The sequence below is a fragment of the Zosterops lateralis genome (assembly GCF_965231275.1).
Source record: "Zosterops lateralis genome assembly, chromosome: 2".
NCBI lineage: Eukaryota > Metazoa > Chordata > Aves > Passeriformes > Zosteropidae > Zosterops > Zosterops lateralis.
In genome coordinates, this window is record NC_139763.1 from 96,582,283 (window position 1) to 96,609,337 (window position 27,055).

Here is a 27,055-nt window from a genome sequence, read left to right on the forward strand (position 1 = left end):
AGTATAATATATTGAATTTAGAGAAATGCACAGCAATCCTTTCTGAGCCAAGCATCACTTTAAAAGTATGATGTGAAGATAAGCAACTCTCTCCTCAAGGACTTAACTAGTGTGATTATCTCCACTCCAATTCATGCAGATGTTACATTAGGAAAACAGATGCAAGAATCAAGATGGACATTGTTTGCATCAGCTATAAAAACTCTCACCATTTGGACTACAGTATTTAGATTTCAGTTTACTAAAACAGTATTTCAGAACTGATTAAAATTAGTATCAAGCTTAACAGTAAGTTGTGGCTTACACAGAAGTACAACTTTATTCTTGCATTCCTCCACAATTTTGCCCTTCCTTTCAGCTTCTCACATTCAGTTATATTATGTAACCGGATTCATTGCTCCTAGTGAAGGGTGTTTCTTTTTTAACTGAAGTCTTTGCACAAGAAATTCTAGTTCATGCATGACAGAATTTGCATTTTTGCTTTTGTTAAAGTGTAACTTTTTTAAAAGAATTAAAATTCAAAATTTCCCTTCAGTCAACACACACACACACAAAACCTCAAAAAACACAAACAAAAATGTTAGAAGAACATTAGAAGAGACTATGCTTGTTGTTTCCAATTTTCTGAAAAATAGCAATTGTTGCTCTGCAAGAAAATTTCTCACTGTTCTATAGAGCATTAAGAAAGACTAATAAAATACTACTACTACAACAAGGAACTCCCACACAAGAATCCTGTAACACCAACTAACACTAGTTACTGCTTTAAAATATAAAAACTAATTTATTTCTCTGGTATTAATGTCTCCCTCATTCTTCTTCCCCTAACAGAGTGCATTCCAACAGTCTAAATGGCTCAGCTGATAATACGTGGGAAAACTCCTTACACATAGGTGTTTCTTTAAGAACTGCCAAATCCTAATTCCTTAAAAAAAGCCAAAGCCGGTGGTGAACACAGTGCCATAGCCAGAACTGCTGTCTTTTTGCTGAAGCAAGGAGAGATTCTGATGCATTCAGTTACCCAACTTTTCCCTTTTATTTCACAGCTAAAAGTTTACCTTAACCACTGAGACAGCACAACACGTTAGCACTGCTGCCTGACTGTACTTGCAAATCCACAAGAAACCTATGCCTTCCTCAACAGCTTCATAAGAAATTATCTAAAAGTACTTTTTTAAAAGTTTTAAAAGATCAGTCTACTGAAAAATTGCTTCAGCTGTGTGCTACAAGACACACCTGCGTTAACATGCAGACATTAAAGAATAACTTTTCCACAGTAAAAAGGAAAGGGTTCCTGTTGTATTCACTAGATCTGCAGCTATCAAGTTCTGAGAGTCTGGATCATGTATGTTTAGACATCCCAACACAGCTCACAGAAGCCCACCATTGCAACTTGCAGAATGAATGTACACTGATGTGAAGAAACATAGATTTCAAAAAGCAGCCATCAACTTGGCATGCTTATCGGAAAGATCTTCAAGTACTGACCAAGCTCTATTACAAGGAACAGCAAGTCATTGATGAGCCAAAATAAAGGTACAAACCTCTTCATACAGAGTCCAGCAACAGACCTCAGCTCTGATCAAGCAACAGTGCTCCCTCCCACTGAATGCACTACAATGAAGAATCTGCTTCTCAACAGCTGCAAGTCACACATTACAAATTGATGTTAACTGGCACCCTTCAGTATGCAGAAAGAAAAGAGAACCCTTGGCGAAAGAAATCAATTCCTGCAATAGCATCCTTTGCTTTAGAGCCCACACAGGACCCCACAAGCACTGTCAAATCATCCTCTGTGGTCCCACGTTATACTTCTCATCTATTTGTGCTGCTGACGTACAAGAATTTTGTTCCTGTCTTGCAATGACACAATTTCTACCTAAGAAGGCCGTGCCCCTCATAGTAGATCCTACTTAAGGATCTGAAACTGACTATGGGAATACTACACTCCTACAGGATTAAGGGTGACACAGAAAGCATGGAGAATGAAAGACAAGGAGTGGTAACTAAAAAGGAGGAAACTGGAAGAATTTCTGAAAAACAGAATTCCATCCCTCTCCCTCAAATGACTGAGAGACGAGGCACACCTGCTACAGGCAAGATCCGGACATTTATAGTGCTGTGAGAATTTCTCTTTTCTGTTCACTGAGGGAAGCAGAAAGTTGGTGTCCTTCACCAGTATGAAATAAACTCCTCTGAATTCCTTATCCTTTCCCTTGTAATTCTAAATGCAATATGAAAATCACATGAAAGACTGGACAAAGTTGTGGCACAAACTAGAAAGAAGGAAGGTAAGAAGTCCTGCAGTTGCATGACACGAGACATGTAACACTAAACTACGCTGCTATGTATAGAAGGATCCCTGACCGCTCCCTCCACAAACCAAATCTCAAAGGTTTGCTGAAGACATCCTTAGACAAGATTCTTTGGTTTTTGTCATGGGACAAGGTAAAAGGATGGGTAATCCCTTTTGCATTTTGCCTTGGGTTTTGTGGGCTTTCTTTACACCTATAAATCACTTGCAGCAGGGTAAACAATCATGTCTTCAGGTGAGAGTAATTACCTTTAATCTCTAATATGGACTCTAAAACAATGACTTCCAATGATATGGCCAAAAGCAAATTTAGAATTATATATCTGCACACTAGGATATATATTTATATATTTTTTGTCTTTTCATACTCTTTACGTGGAGTGTATGAATGATGTTCATACTCATTTTAAAAGCAGCCTTTTGTAACTACAAGTGGCTAAAATCTAACATTTTTTTGAGAGCTAAGTTCTGATGAATATTCTGTAATCAGAGCTTATTCTAGGGTTAATTTTAAAGGATGTGGCAAAAGATCAGTATTTCAAAAGTACATTTTGAATTCTGCAGTTATGGCAGAGGTGTTATTTTTAAATAGGTCAGCAAATGAGGTTGGATAGTACTTTTTTTTAAGGAAACTTGATGTTTCACAGAAATAAAATTGACCAAGTCTTTCAAAGGTGCTTGCTAATGTGCAATTATTTTCTTGTATTGCTGCCTACATCATACATTGTGAACCCTGATTTCCTCTTCTATGCCAACTGATTTTAAAACATTTTACAGTATCGATAAGAGCTGAACAAATTAAACTTTGATTTTACCGGTTTTCGAGGAGAACAGCTACACAAAATAAAAGTAACAAATGTTTTATGTTTACTGATAGCTTGTGTCAATTTCATCCAACAACTGGCTCCATAAAAAGAACCTGCCAACAAGTTTACAAAGGTGGGCTGCAGACAGCAGAGTACATAGTTTGCACAACACTCACCTGTAACAAACACAGAGAATGTTCTGGGAGTAAAGCATACAGGATTGGGTTAGACACCTCCAGAAGTTATGTCCCACCTGAATTATTTCAGTAGCTCAAAAATACTATTGCAAAATTCCCAAGGAGTTTTTCGTATCTGGAAAAGTTGTCATTCACAGTCCCACCTCAAAGTCAGATGGTTCATCCATTATGTCAAAAGTTTATCATCAAAGTCTTGCTCAGTATCCAGTTTCTAAAGGAAACCTGCCAACACTGTACCAGTCAGCTAACCACCCACCCCAAATGAAACCTGAGGAGGCAGAATGTGCAGGTAAGCTCTTAAGAAAAACTCCTAATGAAGAGCATTGGAACTGGGACTGCTTAAGGAACCCACATGAGACTAAAAATAAAAATTAAATGCTCAGAAGCTTAATTAGGTCTTGTGAGTCCCCTTTATTACATACCTACAACTTTTATATTATATTGCTTCCTCTCTAACTATTCTCCAAGTAGCTTTTTGCAGGAAATAAGCACCAATTATCAAGACACTAAAAAAACTGGAGTCTTTGCAGAAGTGCAGATAACTCCCAGTAGTTCCCAACTCTTGCTGATATTGTAATTAAAAAGAAATTTTAAAAGCAATCAATAAAATAGGGCACTATAAAGTCTAAAGTCATTTTAGGTGCCTAGATTTACCTAAATTTTCACACTAAATGTAAGCATTACAGGTAAAACATTTTACAGCTTGTGGTTTCAAGATACATTGAAAAAAGACAAGCGTATGAGCCAGGTATTATAACTATCAGGGGAAAAAAGACAAATCAGTCACAGCACCATATTCCAAAGAGAGAGAACTGGAGAGAACATTTTAACTCCTGCCCTTATACAGTAACACATGGCAAGGGTGATGCGACACACCCCAGCGAGCACACGGGTGATGCTTTTCAAGTATCACAGGTACTTTTCCCTCCAAAGGCTCTGCTATGGATTTACTGTTTCCTAGGCCTTACAGAACTGCAAGTAAGTCCATGCCGGTAATGGCAAACACAACCGCAGAATATTCTGGGGTAGAAGGAACCCCCAAGGATGATACAGTATGCAAAAGCCTTTCATCAAATAAACTCTTGGGAAGAGGATACAGTTTGGAAGGTAAATGAATGCAAGGGAAAGCTGAGCACTGAACTCAAAACAAGAGGATTTCCCATTCCCTTCGCCCCACTTTTTAAACTTTGCACAAATGTATTTTTGTTAAGCGGGTCCCTGTTGTTCCCTAGGTACTGGTGTTTTCCTTTGCTGCTCCATCGCCTACCCCAGGGCTCTGATCAGAGGCTGGACATCACCTCGCTGCAGAGATTCTGCTCACAACCAAACCCGCCCTGGCAGCAAGCAGGGAACAGCAGGCACGGGGAAAAAAAAAAAAAAAAAAAAAAGGGGAAAAAAAAAAAAAAAAAAAGCGAGAGTGGAAAACCTGGAGAAGTAAATTAAAAGCAGAGAAGGGAAAGACGGAGGGTGGAAGTGGGGGAAAAAAAATAATTAAAGAAAACCCAAATCCAACGAAAAGGAAGGAGGGCGGGAAAGGAAGATGGGGGGCAAGAAAGGAAGGTGGAAGGCAGGCTCTGAGGCAGAAAACTTCCATCCCAGGGTGAGGAGGGAGATGCAAGAGAGGCGTACCTGGGGTACCGCTCCCGCTGTCCCACCAGGGCTCCTCCAGCGTGTCCCCCATGCCGCCGCCGCCGCGCATGCGCACTGCCCGCGGGGCGGGGCTGCCTCGGGCACGGCGCTGCCACAGCTGCACCTCATAGCATTTCAGAGGGCTATTCTGAAAAAAAATAGGCCTTCAGATGCGTTTTGAATTTTTTCTTCTTTTTTCTATTTTTTCCTTTTTTTTTTTTTTTTTTTTTTTTTTGGAAAATATAGAAGTGAGAGAAAGATAAAAAGGAATTAAAACGATTATCCCGTTCTTCACAGCGTTCGCTTAATTGCCTCAACCCGGTTTCATACTGTAAAACAGCTGTTTTCTTGGTTGAGGTGATTCACGTAATCCTTTCTGAGGAGCAGCCGGGCGCCTGCAGAGGGTGTGCGATACCTTGGGATGAGCTTTCCCGGCCCTTTGGGCAGGTGTGCCTGTCATGGATCTGTTCCCGCAGGAGCCGCCCCGCTCCCAGCCCGGCACATCCCCAGCCAAGGCGTTCAAGTGGAACAGACCCGTGTAAGGACTGGAGTTTCTCCTAAGGCGGCACTGTCATTCCCTGTATAACCCGCTCCAGTGATTTTGCTTAACTTCCATTCAGTTATACAAATTTCTTTTCCCCCCTTTGAGGATACAGGTGGGTCAGGAAGGTGCAGGACAGAGAGCACTGGTGCTGTTCTGCCCAGGGTGGCGAATGGACGTCACCAAGAGATTTTCAGCCCTTGGAAACGGCGTGAAACTTGTCAATTTCCCCGACTGGCGGAATACGTCCAGCCTGTGGCACATTAAACACCGTGGGGGAAGTCACTTAATGATCCAACCTACATCTGGCAAAGCAGCTCAGCTTTACAAAAACCCCAAACCCCCGGCAGAGCGATCCCCGCCACGGCCCGTGCCCGTGCCCGGCTTCCGCGCTTTGCGGCCCGCGCCCTCACCGCGGGGAGGCGGGGACGGGAGCCGGGAAGGGCCCGCCTTCGGCAGGAGCGGCCTCGCCGGGGAAACACCTCCCGGGCGCGCTTTACGGCCGGGCGAGCGGGCACGTCAACAGCGATGGCGGAAGGGGAAGAGGCGCCGCCGCCGCCGGGCAGCTGGTGAGTTACGGGGGTGTGGGCGCCCTCCCTCCCGCTCCTCTGCCTCCCCTCCACACCGGGGACGAGGGGAGAGAGGCCGGAACGCTCCTCCCGCCGCCGCTCTCCCGCCGGGACCCGCCGTGCTCGGGGCGTGTGCGGGGTGGCGCCGGGAGCCCCCCGCAAGCACCGCCGGCGGCTCCGGCTCCCCCAGGAGGAAAAGGGCCCGTCAAAACACGGGCCAGACACAAAACCAGGGCCCTGCCCCGCCTGGAGCCGGGCGGTCGCTCCGGTTTAAATGACAGCTTTAATACGCGGTAGGAGCTGCTCCAAGAGTCTGGCTGGAGTGGAGTTGCTTTGTTCAGTTCGGCTTCCCCTGTGGCTGCGTGCTGGCTCTCAGGAACAGGTGACAGCAGTGCGTCCTGCCTCGTCTTCTGAATGGTTTTGCTCAGCCTCCTTTAGCACATTTTCTGAATGGTTTTGCTCAGCCTCCTTTAGCACAGCTATTGCTTATAATGGGTTTTACGTTGAACCTCTAGGACAAGAATAGAGACTATTTCTGGAGCGTGTATAGGCTCGTTTTGATGGTAACAGCGATGTGATTTTAGTATTTGTTGCATGCGTATCCACTCAAGATTGCCGAAGCTTAAATAAACGTTGTGTTTGAACGCCGAAACTATTCTTACTGCGCCCAACATCTCCCTTTGCGTCTTCACTTTGTTTTTGTCTTTCCGCTTCTGCATTGCATGTGATTCCTTTCTGTGGCTCTGTGCCACACCATTGCTCTTTGTCCTTTCCACGTATGTGCTTTTCAAGCAACTGCTTTACAGACCTGCTTTTTATGATCACTTCAATCTGATGTTTTTGCTTTTAGGCTCTATTTGATGTGGCAGATTCGGAGTTTCCTGCAGACTGAGCCTAGCCTTCCTTATGCTTAGTTATCTCACTGTAAAGAGGCCAGAACACACACACAGGTGTAGGTGGAACCTCTTCTTTGTCTAGCTTGGTTCTACAAATACACCTCTTGATTAAAATAACTTAGTATAATTAACTAGAAAATAAAATTAGGTTGGTGTCATTTTTTATTCTTGGCTTGTTTGTTGTTTTCTTTCTTTTAGCCTCAAAATTTATGAAGCTCTTTCTATAAGCACAGCATTGTATAAACATTTTTTCTAAATACTGACCTGTTTGGCCATATAATTCCAAATTGAGGGATGGACTCACTGACAGTGCACTCCTGACACTTTAAAATATAACCCTGGTCATTGAATAAGAACCATGCTTCAAATACCTCTGGAAAAAATACTTCAGATGACTTCCATTTTTAATATTGGAATAATATTGCTGTCTCCCAGATCACAACAAGCTTCTCTAGAATTTCTCTTAAGGATGAAGACAGGTATTTTTCTAGACACATTCCAAGGCACAACCTGCATTGTTGATATTCTGATTGGCAGCTTCAAAACTATAGTAAATTTAATGTGCTACTGCTGCTAGAAAATGCAAACTTGAAGACATTTGTTAAAACAGACTTAAGTCTTTATGGGAACAATTTAAAAGTTTTATGCTTAAATACAACATTAATACGTGACAGTGCATCCTGTTACTAGACCTGTATGCTGTGGATGACACAGTTCCATTCCTTATTGCTTACTTAAAAACTTCATGTGGCGTTTGGGGTTTGTTTTCCTGTTTGGTTATTAGTTTAAAAGCCAGTTTCAGTGGACTGTTTGCTTTTTCATTTATGGATTTAAAGTGTTGTCTTGTATTCATATTTCAGTGCTGTGAACAGTTGTTGAAACAGCTTTTTGGTGTGAATTACTACACTGTCATATTTTGAAGTATATAGGATTTCAAATTTTAGAAATAGCCAAACATATAATGATACATGCGTATGCCTGAGCTCTGTTGGGAAAAAAAAACCTGGCAGGGCTGATTCTGTGTCCTCTCTTCACTTTCTTAGGAGGATTAAAAGGCAGATGGAATTTTGTGCTTAGAGGCTGTTGTAGCACCTTGAGTGTGTAGAATCCAGATGTGAATCTCACTTAAATCCTCACCAACATAAAATTCCCTATTTGTTTTCCCTGTGTTAACTTGTCATGCAGTGCTGGTGTAAGTGATTTGGGTAGGGGGAAAGTTGTCACAAACTAATTATGAACTAAACCCCTCAACATCTGAACTGACTGCTCGGTGTTTTGCTCAACTAAAACCTGGGAACTTTGCCACTGCACGATAAAATAAAATTAAAAAGAAAACCCAGCATCACCACCACCCCAAACTTATATATAAATATGAGAGTGTAATTTCTTTTTCTTCAGTAGACACCAGGAAGTTGTTATCAACACTTATGACTTAAAAAGGAGCAAAATCAGATAGACCTTGTTTGCTAAATGTTTCTTTTGAGCTATTTGGCATATACTCAAAAGCTAATTTGAGAAATTGCCAGCACTATTTTGTTCTGGAAGACATATCTGTCCAAAGCTAAGAATGCTGTGAAACACAGAGGAGGCAGGCTGCTTTCAAACTGCTGTAGAATCTTCTCTTTTTTTTCTTTTTTTCTTTTTTTTTTTTTTTTTTTTTTGGTCTGCTTATTTGTTTATTTTAATCATAATTTCAGTCAATGCAATACATCTAGTCAGTAGACTGTATAGACACTAATAAGATGGCCTGTTATTAGTTAAAATGTTTGTAATTGGAAGTTATAGATTTTTCTCGCCTCATTTATCAAGGAAATTAATGATTTGGACCTTATTTTTCTTGTTCAGATTTTCAAACAGATTAATGATTATGAATTAATTTCTAAAACCTTTTTGCAGATGTTTGTTTAATATTCATGCTTCAGGAAACTTGATTAAGTAGTTATTTTTAAGATCTGTACTTGGAAAATCAGGACCTGAAGTAACTAAATATAACTGTAACCACAGATGGAATTGTTCCTGTGCATTTAATTTTGCATTGGAATCACTCATGGGTCCCAAAATGCGCTGCAGATGCCTAAGACAACAGGGTGACAAATCCAGCTTCCATATATCTTTCCCATTTTCACAATCTGGCTAATTAGTATGTGGAGCCATAATATTTCTTGTGAAAGCCCAAGAACAGAAAAGTCCTTTCCAGTTAAGCATGAAATTGAAGGAAAAATGTCAGGGAATTGTTTTTCTCCAAAATTCCGGAGAATAATAAATGATTCAGTGGTGTGCTGGATACAATGGATATTTTGAAGCAAATGCGAGGGATTGATTTTTGTTTGCTTGCTTTCAATGGAGAACAAACACTCATTAATTTCAATTCAATATAGCTCTTGTTGAGGCTTTTTCCTGGTAGTCAGGAAAATCCGGAATTAAAAGTAGGAACTGTAGTAATAGCTTCTATAAAAATATGAAATTGATTGTAGTATTCTTAACACTTTATGTAGTTTATTGATCACTTACTTTTATCTTTTCCTGATGTTCCCATTCCCTTCACTGGTACTGATGACTGATTATTACCAAGTATCTCAGTCGTATGTAAATAATACTTAGGAAAAGTGTCTTAAGCTGAATTCCAACAGTTGATCAATTTTTCTTGCTGCCAGCTTACACATCTTAAGTTTAGACAGGTCCTGTTTAATACCTGTGAAGATAGCTACTTATTGATTATAATGTGTCACCAGACTGGCATGAATGTAAGAGCTCCTTCTCTAAGGATGGAGATTTACTGCAGATACACTAACAGGAACATTTTGTGTTATAACGTTTTGAACAGTATATCATGTGGGAATTTGCCTTTCAGGCCATGGCTGGGATGTAAACTGGAATTCTACACATCTAACCAAAATTCTGAGTAGCACCTAGAAACAGGCAGTGAAGCTATAGCAGAGCAGTAAAATACAGGTTGTGGAGGAATTTGCCCATAGGGAGAAGTGCTGCTTTCTGTTTAAAATAAGTGTAGTAATTGTCCATGTGAACAGAGGACTTCCTAGCTGCTCTTGACTGATGAAAGCCAAGGCTCCAGATTGCTGGCAGTTTACTGGAATATTTATAGAACGACTGACAGAAATGAGGTAAAACACAGTGAGTGGACATGTGTTAAAGTGTTGAAATCACTTTCATGTTTTGTGCTTTGCAAGTTAGCCTGAATAAAAAGTTTATTAGAAAAGAATTTACTTAATCTTTGAAGAGTCTTTACTTCCAGCCTGTGAGCAGTCTTGTAGTTGATGGAGGAAATGAGCACCTAATTGAAGCAGAGCAGAACAAAGCGTTTTCCCCCCCTGCTGTTACTTCATTTAACTCCTTGTTGGTAACGCATCACATCTCTTCGTGTGGCAGATGGGCATGTCACCGTCTTGCTTTGTGAGGTGAAGTAGTAAAACTGGCGTTTGCCTCTCATCTTTACAGTGTAGAAAGTGGGGGTGACAGCACTTGAAGAAGTTCTTGCGAATGGTGATATATTGTCAAGCAGCAGAAACACACATTCCCAGATGACACGTTGAAGTTGGTGTTAACCCTGTGCAGCTTTTTGAATGCTGGGTACTAGTAACTGGTTAAATTAGTACTTGTGAGTTTGTGAAATATTATTTGCTAAGTGATTCTGTAATTAGTGTAAATGTAGTTTTAAGTGTTGTTTCAAGTAAAAATTACTTTTTTATTCTCAAAAGAGTTTCTTTGGGTGACATAGAAACAAAGTTAAAGTATTGCAATTAAGGCCTTGCTACTTGAAATGAAACTTACATAGCTGTTGCATTCATTTCCACATACTTGTTTAATACTTGGATATAGTTGTAGCAACTAGTTTTATTTTGTATGCTGTAATTCAAGGCCTGGCTGTTGCTCTCTAGTCTGTTTTTCATACAGTGTTCACAGAAATGTGCACTGTGTCTACGAGCACCTCATTCTCTCCAGCTGATGTTTGATGTTGGCGTCTGTTGAAGCTGGATCATCCTAGAGTTCATGCAGTTCTGCTGAGAGCTAGGAGGTCTCTTTGTGTAGATGTCCTGGAAGTAATTGATTTTTATTCAGGGCTAACTGATCCATTCATTTAACTTTTCAAGCATTGACCATTATGTACACAACTGGACAACAGGATAGGTGATGGAAGTGCAAGTGTCCTTTCGTATTCTGCTTCCCCTCCATGTCTCTCTTGGAAAAGGGATTGGCAACCTGTGCAACCTGTAGCCCTGTACAAAACAGACTTTGCGGTGGGGTGTTGTTTTTTTTTTTTTTTTTGGTTTTGGTTTGGTTTGGGTTTTTTTGTTTTGTTTTTTGGGTTTTTTTTGTTTTGTTTTTTTTGTTTTTTTGTAATACTAAAAAGTAAGAAAATAAGGCAACACAGTCTCTTTGTAATCTATGCTTTCTTTCATCTAAATTTGCAAAATTACTTGAAGAAAATAGTTGTGCTGCAGCGTATATTTGAAATATGATTTAAAATGCAAATCAAAAAGTAGTGACAAAAAAACTGGCTGATACAATGCAAGGAGAATGCTTATTCTTCAGATCTGTAAATACTTAAAGAAGTCTTGAGTAAAGCTAACCAAATATCTGCATACCTTCTTACAAATCTGAGATTTTAATCTATTTGTCCTAAAGGATGTTATTTAGAAAATCAGAAATGTGTGTTTGAAGTTTTCAGGAGACCAAACTTGTGAACCTTTATATCAAGGAGTTAGTTGTGGATATATGGAAATGAAAGTAGACAAGAGTTCAACAGCTGACATTCTTTTTCTGTGGCTATTTGAATTGACTGCATAGTAGTCATGGAGTAATTGAGAATTACACTGATAACAGTTCAACATCTGTTACTCTATGTATATAAATAGATGTGTTATTCACCAGGAATGCATCTTCCCACATGAATATCTGTCCTGGAGATTCTTTGTTTTGCTCTGGCTATAAACCCCCTGGTTGTGTGTTTAACTCACCAGGTATCTGAAGCAAAGCCTTTCTTAAGGCAGATGTCAGAGCAAGTAGAGAAGAATTAAGAGGATATAGCAAGGGAGAAGTTTTGCCTGTGGGACCTTTGTGTCACTGCCGTTGCTATTTTTCCAGTGAACCTGTTTTGCCACTGCTCTGCTCCATGACATTGAAATCCTGAAATCATCAGATGTGGTTCTCCCATTACTGACAGCATGGAAACATTGAACCAGTCTGCAGAAGCTATCAGAGAGATTGTAAAGTAATCATTCCTGAATGCTGAATTCCTTCTTATCTATAATGCTTGTGAACTTTTGTTGTCTTACTACAGCACTCATCACTAATGTTTGTCTTGTCAATTTGAGTATTTTTCTATTCTCTGTGTTAACATTTTTGTATGTTTTAGTTCAGACTTGTGCATATGTCCACACTTACAATACTAGAACTATATATAAACTTGAGTTTAATTAAAAGGTCTTTTCCCATTTCAGGGAAGGTGAGGTTAAAAGCTGACTGTTCTGAACCTTTGAAATAAGGGTTCTGTTTTCTAGGACATCTAATATTTCATTTAAAATAACTCCACTGTCTAATTTAGGTGCACTGTTTGCTTTGTGTGTGTGTGAAAACTTGCTGAAATTAAAAATTGTAAACTGCAACTGAATTTGCATTTTTATGATAACATTTTGCAACTTTGTCACTTAATGAAAACAAAAAAGCAAATTTCTTTTTCCTTCTATGTAAGTTGAATGGAGTTACAAGCAGCCTTAAAGTGGAATAAATAACATTTTACAAGTATTTCTTTTTAGTTTTTTCAAATTTTGAAATTGTCTTATACCTTTGCATATGTGTGGGATTTACCTGACAGTAGCCTTCAGTCTACGTAAACATTGAAAAATAGTACAGTTGATTTTTAAAATTACATTTCATTATTTTAGGATAAAAGATCTTGCAGATGCTCTAGAAGAAGGAGGTTGTGATCTTGAAACTGTGAGAAACATCATTCAAGGAAGGCAGTTGCCTGCTGATCTAAGGGCCAAAGTCTGGAAGGTAAATATGAGCTTAAATCAAGAAGCAGGAAATACTTGAAGTTGTGTTTCATTTGAGGTAAAAGACTTAATTGCCAGGCATCTCTACAGAAGAGATGTAGTACTGGAATTTTAATATGCATTTATGTTGATTCAGTTTAAGAATAGTTGTCTTTTTCTTTTTTTTTTTAATTACTGGGTTCAGTAATTGAACAACTGCAAAAAGACACTAAAATACTTAGAGAGCTTTCTGGTTTTGTTTTCAGATTGCACTTAATGTTGTAGGAAAGGGGGACAGCCTAGCATCCTGGGATGGCTCCTTAGACCTGCCTGAGCAGAGTATAATTCATCAGGATTGCCAAGAGTTAATTGGTAAGTTCTATTACATTTGCATCATCAGTTTGAAAACTTCTATATTCTCAGTTATCTTAAGGCTTTTTTCAATTAAATTATCTGAGTAGTGTTTACATTTTGGAGAAAGATGAAAGAGCAAATAAAAATCAGTAAGAAACTGTAAGAAAACAATAACACACAGACTTGAGGGGGGAAGACATTGTGGGAGTTTAAAGTATTAGCTTGCAAATGGTATTTTGCATAGTCAGAAAGCTTTGTGAGATGAAAAAATAGTAATTGTTTTTCAAGCTCCATCTTTTAAAGCAGACATTCTTTTTCTAGTGTCCTGCAGGTTTTTATTTGTGGAAGGCCTGGTTCTTAATCTGAAAACCTGCTGTAGCATGAAAATGCATGTAACATTTGAGAGAAGAAATGTATTAAACATTTTGGACTTCAAAAACTATTTTAAGGAAAGATATTTCCTAATAGCATTTTCAGTGAAAATAAAATGCTGTGTTTGTGCAAGCAAGGTGCTGCCAGGACAAAGGAAATAATACTGTGGTATGTCTGCAAGGAGGTGCCACAGGATCTGCCTGGCAGCTCATCACAGAACTGGTCAAACCCCTGGCGTGATGCCACAGCACTGATACCAGTGATCACTTGATGAAATCAATGCTGACTCATTAATCAGGATGCATCTCACAACTTCAGTGAGAGAATCTTCTAATTTATTACCTATGACTTTATTTATTCTTGTGCAATTGAAAGTTAAGGCAGTGGGTGGAGTTTGTGCAGGCATACATACCTGCCATTTCTGGAATGCAGTTCTACACTTTCTAGCCCTAAAGTCTAGTAGGACTTAATTTCCTTCTCTCTGTCCTGTAAAGGAAAGAGATGGGGGTGGAATTTCCACTCTCTTATTTAATCACAGTCTCTCTTCAGGAAGATGCAAAATGTCCTGGTTATATTCATAACATACAAAATTAAGCACTTCAGTTTCTGATAGTTCTCTTATTGTATTTATTGGCAAATATTTTGTGATATGTAATTATTTAAACTGATAAAGGGAACAAATGTAAAGTCACTTCAGAAAGAAGCTCATATGGAGGCTTCAATTTTTTTTTTGTTGGATTAAATGTTTCTATTTCAATGTTTTAGCAAACCAAGTAGGCTCCAAATTTAAAGTATATCCTCAGCTGGCATGTGAGTTTTATGTACTGTTTCATTTTTCTGAGAGGTAGAGAAAAGGAATGGGAATTATTGACTGGCTTTGATGGGAAAGTGTTAAAGACTTTTATAAAAAAAAGAATTATTTACAGTAATGAGACTCATGGTCTTCTTGTAACTAAGGGGGAAAAGATGTTTCATAGAAATTTAAGGCCACTATGTTAATGCAGTGTGTACAGATCTCTTTCCTGCATCCTGGACATTAAAAAATGTGATTTATAACTTAATGCTCAAATTTAAGTCTGTAAGTCTAGCTAACATAAAACTTCTGATTTGGATAAGTTTGCATGTCAGCCAGCTTTTGAGGAATTGAAAGTATGCACTGTGGGTTGATCCGTGTTGAAATTCAAATGAATTTGTTGTAGAGTTGAGCCTAAGTTGTGTGCTGAGCACATCAAATAGGAGAAGAGCAGCATTCTGTGCATTGAAAGAATCTACCTCCTTCTTTCATATAGATCCTTGAAACCCCAAACTTCTTTCATCCTGTTGTTGTGGTATATAAGTGATATTTAAATGTCTCGCCCTACTGGGTTTATGAAATCATTTGTATTTTCATACCTTTTTAAATGCTTTTCTGTAAGAATTTAATCCAAATAGCCAGCTTTTTGTTTGTCTGGTTTTGTTGGGTTTTTTCCCCAATCAGTCCCTGTTGGTGCAATTCTGCTATGAAATAATCTCATCCAATTTCTCTGAAAAGCCTTTAACGCAGTTCATATTACTGTGCCTGTTTCAGACCAGTTGTCGGTGCCAGAAGAAGAGAAGTCAGTATTAATTTTGGATATTGAGTCTGTTATTACTTTTTATTGTAAATCACGCAATGTTAAATACAGTTCTTGCCTCGGCTGGATCCATCTGCTCAAACCTCTGGTGCACCTCCATTTGCCCCGCAGCGATTTGTACAACTGCTTCTATGCTATCATGAATAAATTCATTCCAAGGTAAAACTCTTTCTTTTCCATATGTACTGTTTTGTTTGCCGTACGAGTATTCTCTGAAATATGTGCATGTTGGTTTGGGCTTGAGCAGATCTGTTTGTAGCCATGTTATCAGATTCTTTCATATGATCATAAATTTCAGAACCTGTTGGTTTGGAATCCAGGAGATGATTGTGTTGGTTTAAGGTGCAAAGAATTAGCGTGTGACTAGACTCAGTATGCCTTTTAAAGAATTATCCTTTCATGCAATATCAAAAACATTTGCTTATGAACTAATTCAATAGGTTATGTGAAAGTGGTTTTTTGTTCCCTTTCCTAGTATTTTTGGTATCTAAAATACTTCTATCCCTTCAGAAACAGTAATTCATAAGCACTAATTAAGTCTCAAAATCTCTTTAGAAGTAGTTGATATTTTCCCTATGTTCTGTTGAGTTGGGTCTGAAATTATTTTTTTTTAAGTTGCTAGATATTTTTAATGACAAATACTAACTTTTAGCTTTGCATGCTAAAATGTAGGTGCTAAACATGCTAAAATTATGTAGGTGCTCTTACTAAAATAAGTTCTTGTGTGTGTTGGAGCACCATGTTACTTCAGCAAGGCTGGATAGTCTGTAATTAAAGATCTTAGTCTGATTGCCTGGAGAGGAGATCCCAACCTGGCTGATGGATATGTGCCCAAAATATGAAAAATGCACGTTTGCTGTAGTGGCAGGAAGCATTTATCATTCCTGTCACTTGACTCAGCTCGTGTTCCCTTCTGCTCTGGAACACTCTTGGGCTCTGTGAGCTGTTTGGGGATAGTGGCATTATGGTCACATAACTCATGTGCTTTCAGCTGTTGAAGGCTTGCAGAGTATGTGGTATTTGAGCTTCTCTGTAGGAATCTAGGTGGTGTTTCAAGGAGATGTAGACTCCTTCTTTTTTTTTTTTTTTTTTTTTTTTTTCCCTCTTCAGTGGGAGAATGAAAGACATAGAAAGGCGATTTATAGTAGATCAGTGAATCTTTGCTCCATTGGTACCTTGCTTGCCTTATTTTGAGATTTAAATCTGTTTTAAATGCTTCTGCATTGTATAATTTATCAAGTATTGACAGTATTTCATTCTGCTGCCCTGTTAATTTAGTGGGGGTTTCAGTGTTTGTGGGGCTTTTGTTGGCTTGATTTAGTTGGTTGGTTTTTTGACTCTCGAGGCAAGTTGACTTGATGATCAGTCCCTGTGAATTAAAAGAGCAATGTACAGGAAATCACACAATCACAGATAGTAAAGAATTGCTATTGTAAGTCTGAAAACTGCAATATTACAGGGAAGTTTATTATTTTTATTGCTACTTTTTAGGGATTGTTTCATGAAGGGAAGACCCTTTCATCTATTTAGACTGTTGCTTCAGTACCATGAGCCTGAACTCTGCTCCTTCCTTGACACCAAGAAGATGACTCCAGATTCATATGCACTCAACTGGGTAATGAAGTGAAAGTAGGGAAACATAATGAAAAATAAATTTCTGTTAAAATTTAAGTACATGTACAGTTTATGGAAGAGTAGTACAAGCAATTAGAACTGCATATGTTAAAAGAAATTGCATGTTTTAATACAGTGTGGGCTTTTTGTCTTTAGTGTTTAGCATGAGGTATGAGGTTTTGTTAATGTCATGTTTCTATTGTACTGGGTGAGAGTTTATTGAGCCACTGATGTTAGAAACTTCCTGGAGTAAGGAAGAATGACAGCAGCTGATTACTCAAAAAGCCTTGATGTAGTTTTGATTGTGGGCAGCTGTATGTTCTAGACATGGGTAAACATCAGTCTAACAGGTCTTTTAAAGCTGAAATATGAATTGTTTTAAAAACCTTCCTGCTAAGACATATATGTATGTCTTTTCGAATTTAGGCACATATATTTTACAACTTTTAGAGCATTAACCATTTCCTCTTCAAAACTGCCTCAGATTGTGAGTAGTTAGAAAGACGCTTACCTCAATCATTTTTTATGATCAGTGTTGCAGAACTACAAGATTTTTGTTTCAATGCTACTTTGTATATACAATACAAAATCACAGCAAAGTCTGTAATTTAATAGAGAAGGCTTTGACCCATGAACTCTTCTAGGTTCTTCCTTCATACTCATTGGCTATGTAAAATTTTTTTCAACTTTGTGTATTTTCAGTTAAAGAAGACTGAAGTGAATTATTAAACTGTGAAGTTTGTATTTGTGATTTTGTTTTGGTTTGGTTTTCTGGTTGTTTTTTTTGTTTGTTTGATTTGGTTTGTTGTTTAGTTTTGGGGTTTTTTAAGGCTGCTGCCAATTTTAGTATAAAAATATGTCTAGGAAAATTTTTTATCTTCTCAAAATCTGTCTTCTTCCAGTCTCATGAGCCTTCAAAAGAGAAATCAGGCCCTTTTTTTTGCCACTCAATTTCCATTTTTTAGTAGAATTTTCCTTAGTAAATACAAAATTCTTTGAAGTTGTTTATTAGAATTCTGGAACCTAATTAAAAAAGAATCTTCTCTCTGAAAGGTGGTAGTGAAGTAAGCTGATGTAGCTGCCAGTCCTCAATGCCATGATTCCTGGTGTACAATTTTAGGAAAAAAATCTCAAGTTTCATTTTATATAATGAGATTACAGTAAAATTCTCTGTTTCATCTGTGAAAAATCTCAGTCTATAGTGATGTATCACTAATACTTAGAAATATATAAGCAACATAGAGACACCTGCCATTGTCATCTTGTTCATGGATGTTTTGTCTTCAGTTGCATTTGAGTCGGAATTGAGCAGTTGTTTTTATCTCTTGCTATAAAACTATACTAGGAAGTGTTGAAATATTTCATGATAGTGTTTTAAAACAGATACCAAGCTTTTGAAAGCCTTAGCTGTGTTGATACAGAATTTGTGTGCATCAGCAAGTTCAGTAAGACCCCAGTGAAGTCAGGTGGTATGTGTTTGATTTAGGTGTGACTGTAAACCTGTCTGGCATGTATGGGAGGAAGTTCCTACCTTTTATCTGCTTTGAACTTTGTATGTCAGAGAGGATGTATTTTCAATGGGAGCATGGGAACAGGCAAAGAGTTTCTTAAATGGTAATGAAAATTTTCTGATGCTTGCAAATGTTTAATTACTCAGTCATAAAGCATCATAATGTAATGCTAAGTAAGGGATGTTGTTAAACTAATCTGCAACTATGTTCAATTAGCCCAATTCTACTGTGAAAAATAAAAATAATTATGTTTGCAGGATATTTTCAAAGCCCTAATTGCTATGTTATTTGAGTAAATATATTCTCTTATGATTGTCTTGTTAGTATAATTGGTATTTAGCAGTGGCTGTGAGCTAAACAGTACTCCAGCTTGATTGTGTTATCTGTGGTTGAATTTGCAAGGCTGGCAGTGTACAGCCAACTTTGCCTTCACAACAGTCATGTTTATTCACAGATACTCTGTAGTGTTGTGCACTACAGAGCGTTTCCATAAAAATTGGTTTATAGAGGTTAGAACCATCCTTCAGCATGCTCTGCAGATGTAGGTTTTATCATCATTTTGTTGGGTTTATTTTCTTTTAGCTATCTTGTATCTCTGTTAAAAGTGTATTTCTGATAAGATTGTTCCTGGTAATTGCTTTTTCTCACATTGTTTTCCAATTTTTAGCTTGGAAGCCTTTTCTCATACTACTGTTCAGCTGAAGTTACTCAGGCAATATGGGATGGATATCTACAACAAGCAGATCCATTCTTTATTTATTTCTTAATGTTGATCATCCTTGTCAATGCAAAGTAAGTGTACAGTTAATTCTTTGGGACATTCTTTGCAGACACTGTTTTAATCCAGGTTTGTTTCATTTTGGTTTTACTGACTTAATCTATGCCTGTGACTTTACTGTTTTCAGAGACGTTATCTTAGCACAAGAATCAGATAAAGAAGAAATGATAAGTAAGTACTTCTCTTACATAGCTGCTAGTGAAATATTTACTATATACTGTAATCCCCATTTATTACTATTTTCTGTTGCTAAAGACCTAGATTGTTTATTTCCATCTAATTTTTTTCATTAATTTATCCCTTCACCCACTAATTCCTTTCTTATTGTTCTTTTGCTGCCCTGTCCTTGACTTTCTTTCCTTATTCCTTTTAGTACTCCCAGACCTAGTTTTATACTTCAGTTTGAAGTACTGGAAACAGTCACCAGAAACTGGTCTTTCTAAGCCTAAAGCAACAGCTGTCAAATCCTTCTTTAAATCTACTGCACTTGTTGCATTTTCTGGATTGGCTTCATGTGCACTTGATTTGAGCCTAATTCATTGTTTTTATGGTAAATGCATTAAATATCAGTGGAAAATTTAAATAACTCTTGCCTTTGGTTTTTTGGGGTTTTTTTTACATACATAGTACAGTGTAATTCATAATCTCTAGTAGTTCAGAATGAGAGTGCTTGGAATTTTGTGTCTTTGCTGTACGCTGCGGAACTACACCCTTGGGTATCCTGGACAGAGAACAGTGCTACTGATTAAGTACTCATTTTTAAGGATTCTCATGATGAGAGCTCTTTAGAAAAGTAGCTGACTTAGAATTAGAACTGAAAGCTAAAACAGAAGTAAGAATGTGGTAAAGAAAATAATTTGCATAGAAGATTTGAATGTCTAGCAAAAAGCATAGGTTTTCTATAGATAAGGGAGTATTTCCTGTGTCTTAACTTTTCATCTGGAGAGTGGATCAATATTCATGTTTAATCAATATACTAGATTGTTATGCCTTATTAAAAATAATTCTTTCATGATAGGTATTGCTTGATTTCTGTGTCTGAAATTGTGTTGCATTTATGTTGTTTGTCTGTCTCAGAATTCTTAGAAACATCACCAGCCAACCTCGATTTAGAGGATATAGAAGATTTGTTCTCTTTGGCACAATATTACTGTAGCAAAACTCCTGCTTCTTTCAGGAAGGTAATAACAGTAATTTTGACATTCTCTTCTTCTTGCAAGTGTTTAAACTCCTGCTGACAGTAACTTTGAATATTTCATTGCGATATTCTTTTTTTAAACTATTTTTTCATGTTGTTACTCTGGTAGAATTTACTGTCAGGATCTTAGAAGTATAAGGTTAAGTGAAGCATATGAGAGAGAAGCTTCCTTGCAATAGTCTTACTTCATGATTGGTAACTTCATTTCCCAAATGAGGTTCTTGTAAGAACTGATGAAGCTAAACTTCATATTGACAAAATTGCATTGTAGGACACTGCACAGCACTGCTGGCTGTATTTGCAATAACAAAGAGGAAAAGTCTCTTACTTTTTCAGGTGATAAATCGATTATCACCTGCGCTGTTTTTGCAGCTCTTCTTTACTCATGATATCTGATTTAGTGAATGAATGAAATAAAAGTATTTGCTAGCCATTGCCCTTGGCTTGTGTGAACTTTCTCTGATGTGTGTAGACAGGTATGGGAGGGTTTTTTTTTGTGGGGGGAAAAAACAAACCAACAAAAAACAAATACCAGAGGCACTGTATCATGTTGGCACGGTGTAAGTGGCAAACAAGTGTGTTTGTAATGGAAGTGCAGACCTTGCCATGGTTTTCGGAAAGAATTTCAGTTGATCAAAAGTTTCATTCCTATGTGGACAGGATATGCATGTGTGGAACTTAATATTTGTGACTAGTTAGTGGATATAGTTTGTTTTAAACTGTCACACGTAAAGACAATGGCTTCAGTTAATCTTTTTTTTTTTTTTTCCTTGCTCTATTAGGACAACCACAGTCTTTTTGGCAGCAGCTTGCTGGGCCTCAAAGATGATGACACAGACTTGAGCCAGGCTCTCTGTCTAGCAGTTTCTGTGTCTGAGATTCTGCAAGCAAATCAGCAACAAGGAGTCAGTATACTGAATTAACCTTCCCCCCCAGTTTTGTAGAAAAGGAAAAGAATCCATCATTAACCATTAGTTTTAACTGCTAACAGCACAAAGGAGTATTTGCTATGTCAGGAAAAATATTTTTGTCTTGAAGATTTCTGCTTTGTAAGTGATCTGCTGTCTTCAATGTATTTGTGCTTTAGCAAGGAGCACAGGGGAGCTTAAGACAGCTGATTGGAATTTGAGGAGTGTGAGCTGAAAGTCGTATCTCACTAATCTGGATTCCTTTCCAACTGTAGCTGCTGTAGAAGAAAATTTAAAACTCAGTACCTTTGAGAAGAACACTGTTGAGGAATATCTGTATTTTGTCAATGAAAGATTTAAATGAAGAAAATTGACTAAACCTGTTTCAGTAGAAGTTAATTGGAGGCATAGATGTGGGGACTTCAACAGAAATTTTTAAGACCTATATATGGATCATAATATAGTTAGATTACAGTGTTTTGTATTGACTACTGATTTCTTGTAGCAGTTTCCAGGCCCCAGTTTTGTCATGCATAGTTTGGGTTTTTCCTTGTCCAAATGAAGTTAAGCATCTGTTTATATCCTGTCCAAGTTGGTGGGATATAAACCCATCCTTATGTGCTCTGCTGATTCGTAGTGGACTCTTGGATTGTTTCATACCCACTATGTTTCCTCTCACTAGCAATTATATAATTGCACTTGGATGATCCTTTCCCAAGCACAAGCTGATGTATTAATATGCATTAATATGATGTATTTCCATGCATAAGCTGATACTAGAATACTACTGGTGGTCTGGTAACTGTAGACAAAATTCAGATTAATCAAATGAAGTAAGATATTTTCTAATAGCTCTTAGCCTCTCTGAGCAGTTCCTGTAATATTGGAATTAGTATTAGAATGTAATTGAATTCTGTCAATAATTATGCAATTTTAAAATCTAGAAATTTCTCTTTCAGGAAGGAGTGAGATTCTTTGTAGTGGATTGTCGTCCTGCAGAGCAATACAATGCTGGGCATTTATCAACAGCGTTTCATTTAGACTCAGATTTGGTTTGTATGCTTTTTGTTTCTTTGCTGATATTTGAATCTTAACTGAGATAGAAGGGAGAGAAATGCCTGCATTGAAAAATATCCTTAATTTAGGCTCTAGTCTGTGGACTGCAGTGTCTAGGTATGTGATGGTAAGGTTTCAAAAATTAGGTTCTCTAAAGGAGATGGTAGAACTTCATTTTACTGAGAAGTTTAGTCCTTAATGACATTAGAATTTGGGATTCCAGACTTCCTGTTCTTTGCTTAGGAATGGAAACCCATACAGACTAAAGACTAAACATCGCTTGGAGGAGAAATCTCTTTTTAGTGTCCCAATTTCCTGTGAAAGGTGTAATTAATTTTTAAAAAGAGCACTTTTTTTCTTTGTCTCTTTTTTTTGCCTCAGCCAGTCTTGTTACAGTCTGCTTTTACAGGACATATATCTTGAAAAGGATTTGCTTGCTTCTTTAAAGTTTTTGCTGTACAATATGAAAAAGAAAGTGCTTTAATTTTGGTACTGAGACGTGCTATGGATGAATAACTTCAATATTTTTGTACTTTCTATTTGATTGTGCATCCCCAGTTGAACATTCAGTCGTGTTTTTCTCTGTCCTTTTTTCCCCCCAAAATCACTTCGACTTTAGCAATGTACTCATCACTTCTAGATTTGCCCTCAACTATTTTACTTTAAGCAGTCTGTGGAAGCTGTTTGGAATGATTTATTTGGGTATACACCACAAAAGACTTTTATACCTTAGTTAAATTCAATCCTGCATCTAATATCTTTATCTCTCTACTTAAAATGATGCATTATTCAGTATTACATGCACATATATAATATTAAATTTAATTACATAGGAGAGAAAAGGAGGCTGAAGAGTGACCTTAGTGCTTTCTAGAACTATCTGAAGGAGGTTGTAGCAAGATGAGTGTCAGTCTCTTCTACCAAGGAACCAGTAGAAGGACAAGAGCAAGTGGCTTCACATTGCACCAAGGGAAGTTTAGGTTGTATATTAGGGAAAATTTCTTCCCCAAAAGTGTTGTCAAGTATTGGAACAAGCTGCCCAGGGAAGGGGTTGAGTCACCATCCCTGGAGGTGTTTATTACTTGTAGATGTGGCACTTGGGGGTGTGGCTTAGCAGTGGAGAGTTGGCAGTGTGAGGTTCATGGTTGGACTTGATGACAAGGGTCCTTTCCATCCTAAATCATTCTTTAATATAGTGTGATTTTTAACCTAGATCATAAATCATTTAGCAAAAAACTTTCCCTGTCCTATGTGGGTGTTCTGCTAGCCTTAACTGAATGTCATATTCAGTGAAGTAGAAATAAGCATTTAAAATTATTAAGTAGTACAAATAGCTGATAGTATATGAAAAAGGAATCCATGCAAACAAGCCTTAAATTAGATGTGATCAGTTCATATGTATTTAAATTGTATATTGGAATTAATGGTCCTTCATGAACGATGGTGGATGAATGTCACCAGGTTCATCCTTGTTTTTAAAAGTTCAATGCTAGGAAAATACTATAGGGAAAAATCTTTGTGATGAAAAGTCATTAATGGAATTTCAGTGCATTTTGTATTCCAATATATATATATATATATATACACAATATTATATTACAAAAATTATTGTAAGGAGAGACAATGGGGAAAGAAAGTACTTTGGAATCCATCTCATTTATAGTTAGAGGAAGTAGTGTGATTTAGGACCTGTGTAATAAAGCAGCAGCCTTTATCTCTAGGAAAACCCCAGTTAAAATTCAGCCTTACTTACTGATGGTTAAGTTGTGTACTTGTGACTTTGTCCTTCATCCTTTAACCCACTGTACAGACAAGATAATGAGAATCCCTTCTGGCCCCTCCCTGTCTCCCTCAATCCAGTTACAGGTCAAAATTCTCTTATGAGTTTAAATAAGTACCTTCCCCACAAACACAGGTTATAATTTTAGCTGTATTGAGAAAGTCCTTGTTTTTCCACCTCTTTCATATGGAACTCATGTTTTTCCATGCATAGTATCCCAGCCTTAACTTTTTGAAAATACAAAGAATCACAGATACCTCCTTGTTCTCTCAATTGTAATTTCTTTTCCCAAATCTTGATAAGTAAATGAGAAAAAAAACTTAGAGGGTTGACAACAAGAGGAAGACTTTACTGGCATCTAGAAATTCTAGATAATTTAAAGGGTTTCAAATCTCCAAAGTTTGACTGTGTTGTGTCCAAGCATGCGTAAATACGGAAACCAGTCCCACTGCTCTGTTACCAAATTAACACAACATGAAAGTTGCAAAGACTTGTTCCACTATTACTTGATGCCTCCAGAAATAAGCTAACAAATACTAGGTGTATCTCTTTCCTGGGGAGAACAAGTGGGGTGAGGAAGTAAAGGACTATTTACAGTATTTTTGACGTAACATGAGGTCTCTGTCAGGTTCCCTGTGGGGGAGTGTGTGTGTGTGACTTGCACAGTGCCGATGTTGCCTTGTCTCTCAACAAACTGTAACCATTCTCAAAGTTTGTCTCCTTTCACAACATCTTGGTGTCAAACAGCATTTTTTTGTTTGTTCATTCCACAGATGCTTCAAAACCCATCAGAATTTGCACAGTCTGTAAAATCCCTGTTAGAAGCACAAAAACAGTCTATTGAGTCTGGCTCCATAGCTGGTGGGGAACATCTCTGCTTCATGGGAAGTGGCAGGGAAGAAGAAGATATGTATATGAACATGGTGTTGGCACATTTCTTACAGGTACAATTAAATTGCTATTGATTTAACTGGAGTAAAGGGTGTCTGCGTGTGTCATTGATGGTAAATGGTAACACATTTTCTCTTTAAAACCTGAACTAGTTTTTATGTTACTTGAGTTTACAGTTATTAGTAAACAAACCTAGCCCCTGTTTCATTACCACTCTTGCCAAATTTGTTCCACAGGTTTTTGCTCTGATCAGAATTATTTTTTCTGTTTCAGAAAAATAAGGAGTATGTTAGCATTGCCAAAGGAGGCTTTATGGGTAAGCTTATTAATAATGAACTTTGATTTGAAAAATCTTGATATTTTAACACTCTTGGTATTTTTGATTTTTTTGCTAAAAACCGTCTAAATGAAAAGCAACTAGGTCTCATTTGTCAGGTTTTTGTTTTGTGCAAGTAAACACTGTGCACTTACACATTTCTGGTTAAATCTTAGGGTTTACCCAAATTTCTGAGTGGTAAAAAATTAATGCAGGAGTTGGGGAAATTCCCTCTTCCAACCTGTCATTTTTGATGCTTTAGCCACTGTAGATTGCAGATTCATATGAAGATGCAACTTCATAATTACTATATACTGCTGTTACAATTTCTTAAATCAGGACCTCATAATTCTGCAGTTGATGTTGCTGGAAATAATCAGTCTCTACAACAATGGAAAGATCTGTGCTACAGTATGACAATAGAGGCATTTTTAATCAATATGTGTGGTGTTGTAGGAGCTGTTTTCAAGATCAAAGCAGTGATTAATTTTTAATTGCTGCTGTATTCTAAATGTTTACTAAAATAATTAATATAGCAGGTAGATTAATAGGCATTAGATAATTAGATTATCTTAATGTCTTTGTACTACTGAGAGAAAAGCCAGGGATTATTATAGTGATTGCTGAATTTATCTATTTTATTGAGGGGAAAGAGTTGTTACTGATTAGTCTCGGATATATACAATATTTTCATCAACAAACTAAGTCCAGTGTAATTCTCAATATTTTTAATGGCCTTTTAACAGCCCTCCAACAGCACTTAGCAGATATCAATGTGGAAGGACCAGAAAATGGATATGGCCACTGGATTGCTAGTACCTCAGGCTCAAGAAATGGTATCAGCTCTGTTGATGTAAGTGAAATTTCAGCATGTTACAGTGGGATGGGAGCCCTTGGTGTACTGAATTTTTTCTTCACATTCCTCATTCTATTCCATGAAATGCATTATTGCAAGTCATAACTGTTTTCACTTGTGTGTTTAATTTCAAATTATGATCACCTCTAGTTGGAGGTGACCTAAACATTTTTATCCTCTTGAAGGGAAGAATTCGTAGGTAAGAACTTGATGTAGTCATTCTCCAGCAGAATACATGCAATAGACAGCACTTTTCCTGGCTCTTATTCACTATGGGAATAAATTACAATAAAGTGGCATACAATTTCATGGCAAAGCTCAAAATTGTATATTTGCTACAGCTGATATAAGATATGTAGAATTAAGCTTTTAATTTAGATGCAATATATCACTAATAGGATTCCTTTGTCTAGCAGAGTGCTCAGTAGCATGTTTTATTGGATATTTTCCTCAGTCACATATAATTGCTGGTATTTGATAGAACTCTAAAGAAATGCACAGTTCTGTAATTAAGGTTCTACTGAATATCAAAAAGTAAATTGCTGTTCTGTAGTCTGTTTCCTTTTTAATAAATTCATTGAGATGAAATAACATACTTTTATATGACTAATCCTGAGAGGAGTTACTTTTACAGGGTGATTCTCCTAACGGTTCAGGTGATGGAAAAGGAGTGAAGTCCCTGGTGAATAAAATGACGGTTGCTTTGAAGACTAAATCTGTGAATGTGAAAGAGAAAGTTATCAGTTTTATTGAAAATACATCTACTCCAGTGGACAGGTGAGTCATTTATATCTCACTGTGCACTAGCTGGGAGAAATGACTTCTTATTTCATGTGGATGTTTTGTAAGTGTGGAAACTGGGC

General features: G+C 37.5%; 3 protein-coding genes across 4 annotated transcripts in view; 2 read left to right on the forward strand and 1 right to left on the reverse strand.

Annotated features, from left to right (window-relative positions):
• Positions 1–3,153, forward strand: part of FILIP1L (filamin A interacting protein 1 like) — a 103,119-nt gene extending 99,966 nt beyond the window's left edge. Inside the window, exon 7 of the mRNA XM_083854525.1 lies at positions 832–3,153. Within this exon, the coding sequence (XP_083710651.1) occupies positions 832–922 (91 nt within the window). The 3' untranslated portion in view covers positions 923–3,153. The remainder of the gene's footprint in view (positions 1–831) is intronic.
• The window catches only part of CMSS1 (cms1 ribosomal small subunit homolog), a 223,640-nt gene extending 218,266 nt beyond the window's left edge, over positions 1–5,374 (reverse strand). Inside the window, exon 1 of the mRNA XM_083854526.1 lies at positions 4,947–5,374. Within this exon, the coding sequence (XP_083710652.1) occupies positions 4,947–5,016 (70 nt within the window). The 5' untranslated portion in view covers positions 5,017–5,374. The remainder of the gene's footprint in view (positions 1–4,946) is intronic.
• Positions 5,375–5,985: 611 nt separating this feature from the next.
• Positions 5,986–27,055, forward strand: part of TBC1D23 (TBC1 domain family member 23) — a 32,884-nt gene continuing 11,814 nt past the window's right edge. For both annotated transcript variants that reach the window (XM_083885144.1, XM_083885145.1), the window contains exons 1-14: positions 5,986–6,056; positions 12,856–12,967; positions 13,212–13,317; positions 15,239–15,443; positions 16,776–16,899; positions 19,077–19,201; positions 19,315–19,358; positions 20,265–20,368; positions 21,168–21,290; positions 22,253–22,345; positions 24,903–25,073; positions 25,294–25,336; positions 26,083–26,189; positions 26,827–26,969. In XM_083885144.1, coding sequence (XP_083741270.1) covers positions 6,016–6,056; positions 12,856–12,967; positions 13,212–13,317; positions 15,239–15,443; positions 16,776–16,899; positions 19,077–19,201; positions 19,315–19,358; positions 20,265–20,368; positions 21,168–21,290; positions 22,253–22,345; positions 24,903–25,073; positions 25,294–25,336; positions 26,083–26,189; positions 26,827–26,969 — 1,541 coding nt within the window. In that variant the 5' untranslated portion in view covers positions 5,986–6,015. The remainder of the gene's footprint in view (positions 6,057–12,855; positions 12,968–13,211; positions 13,318–15,238; positions 15,444–16,775; positions 16,900–19,076; positions 19,202–19,314; positions 19,359–20,264; positions 20,369–21,167; positions 21,291–22,252; positions 22,346–24,902; positions 25,074–25,293; positions 25,337–26,082; positions 26,190–26,826; positions 26,970–27,055) is intronic.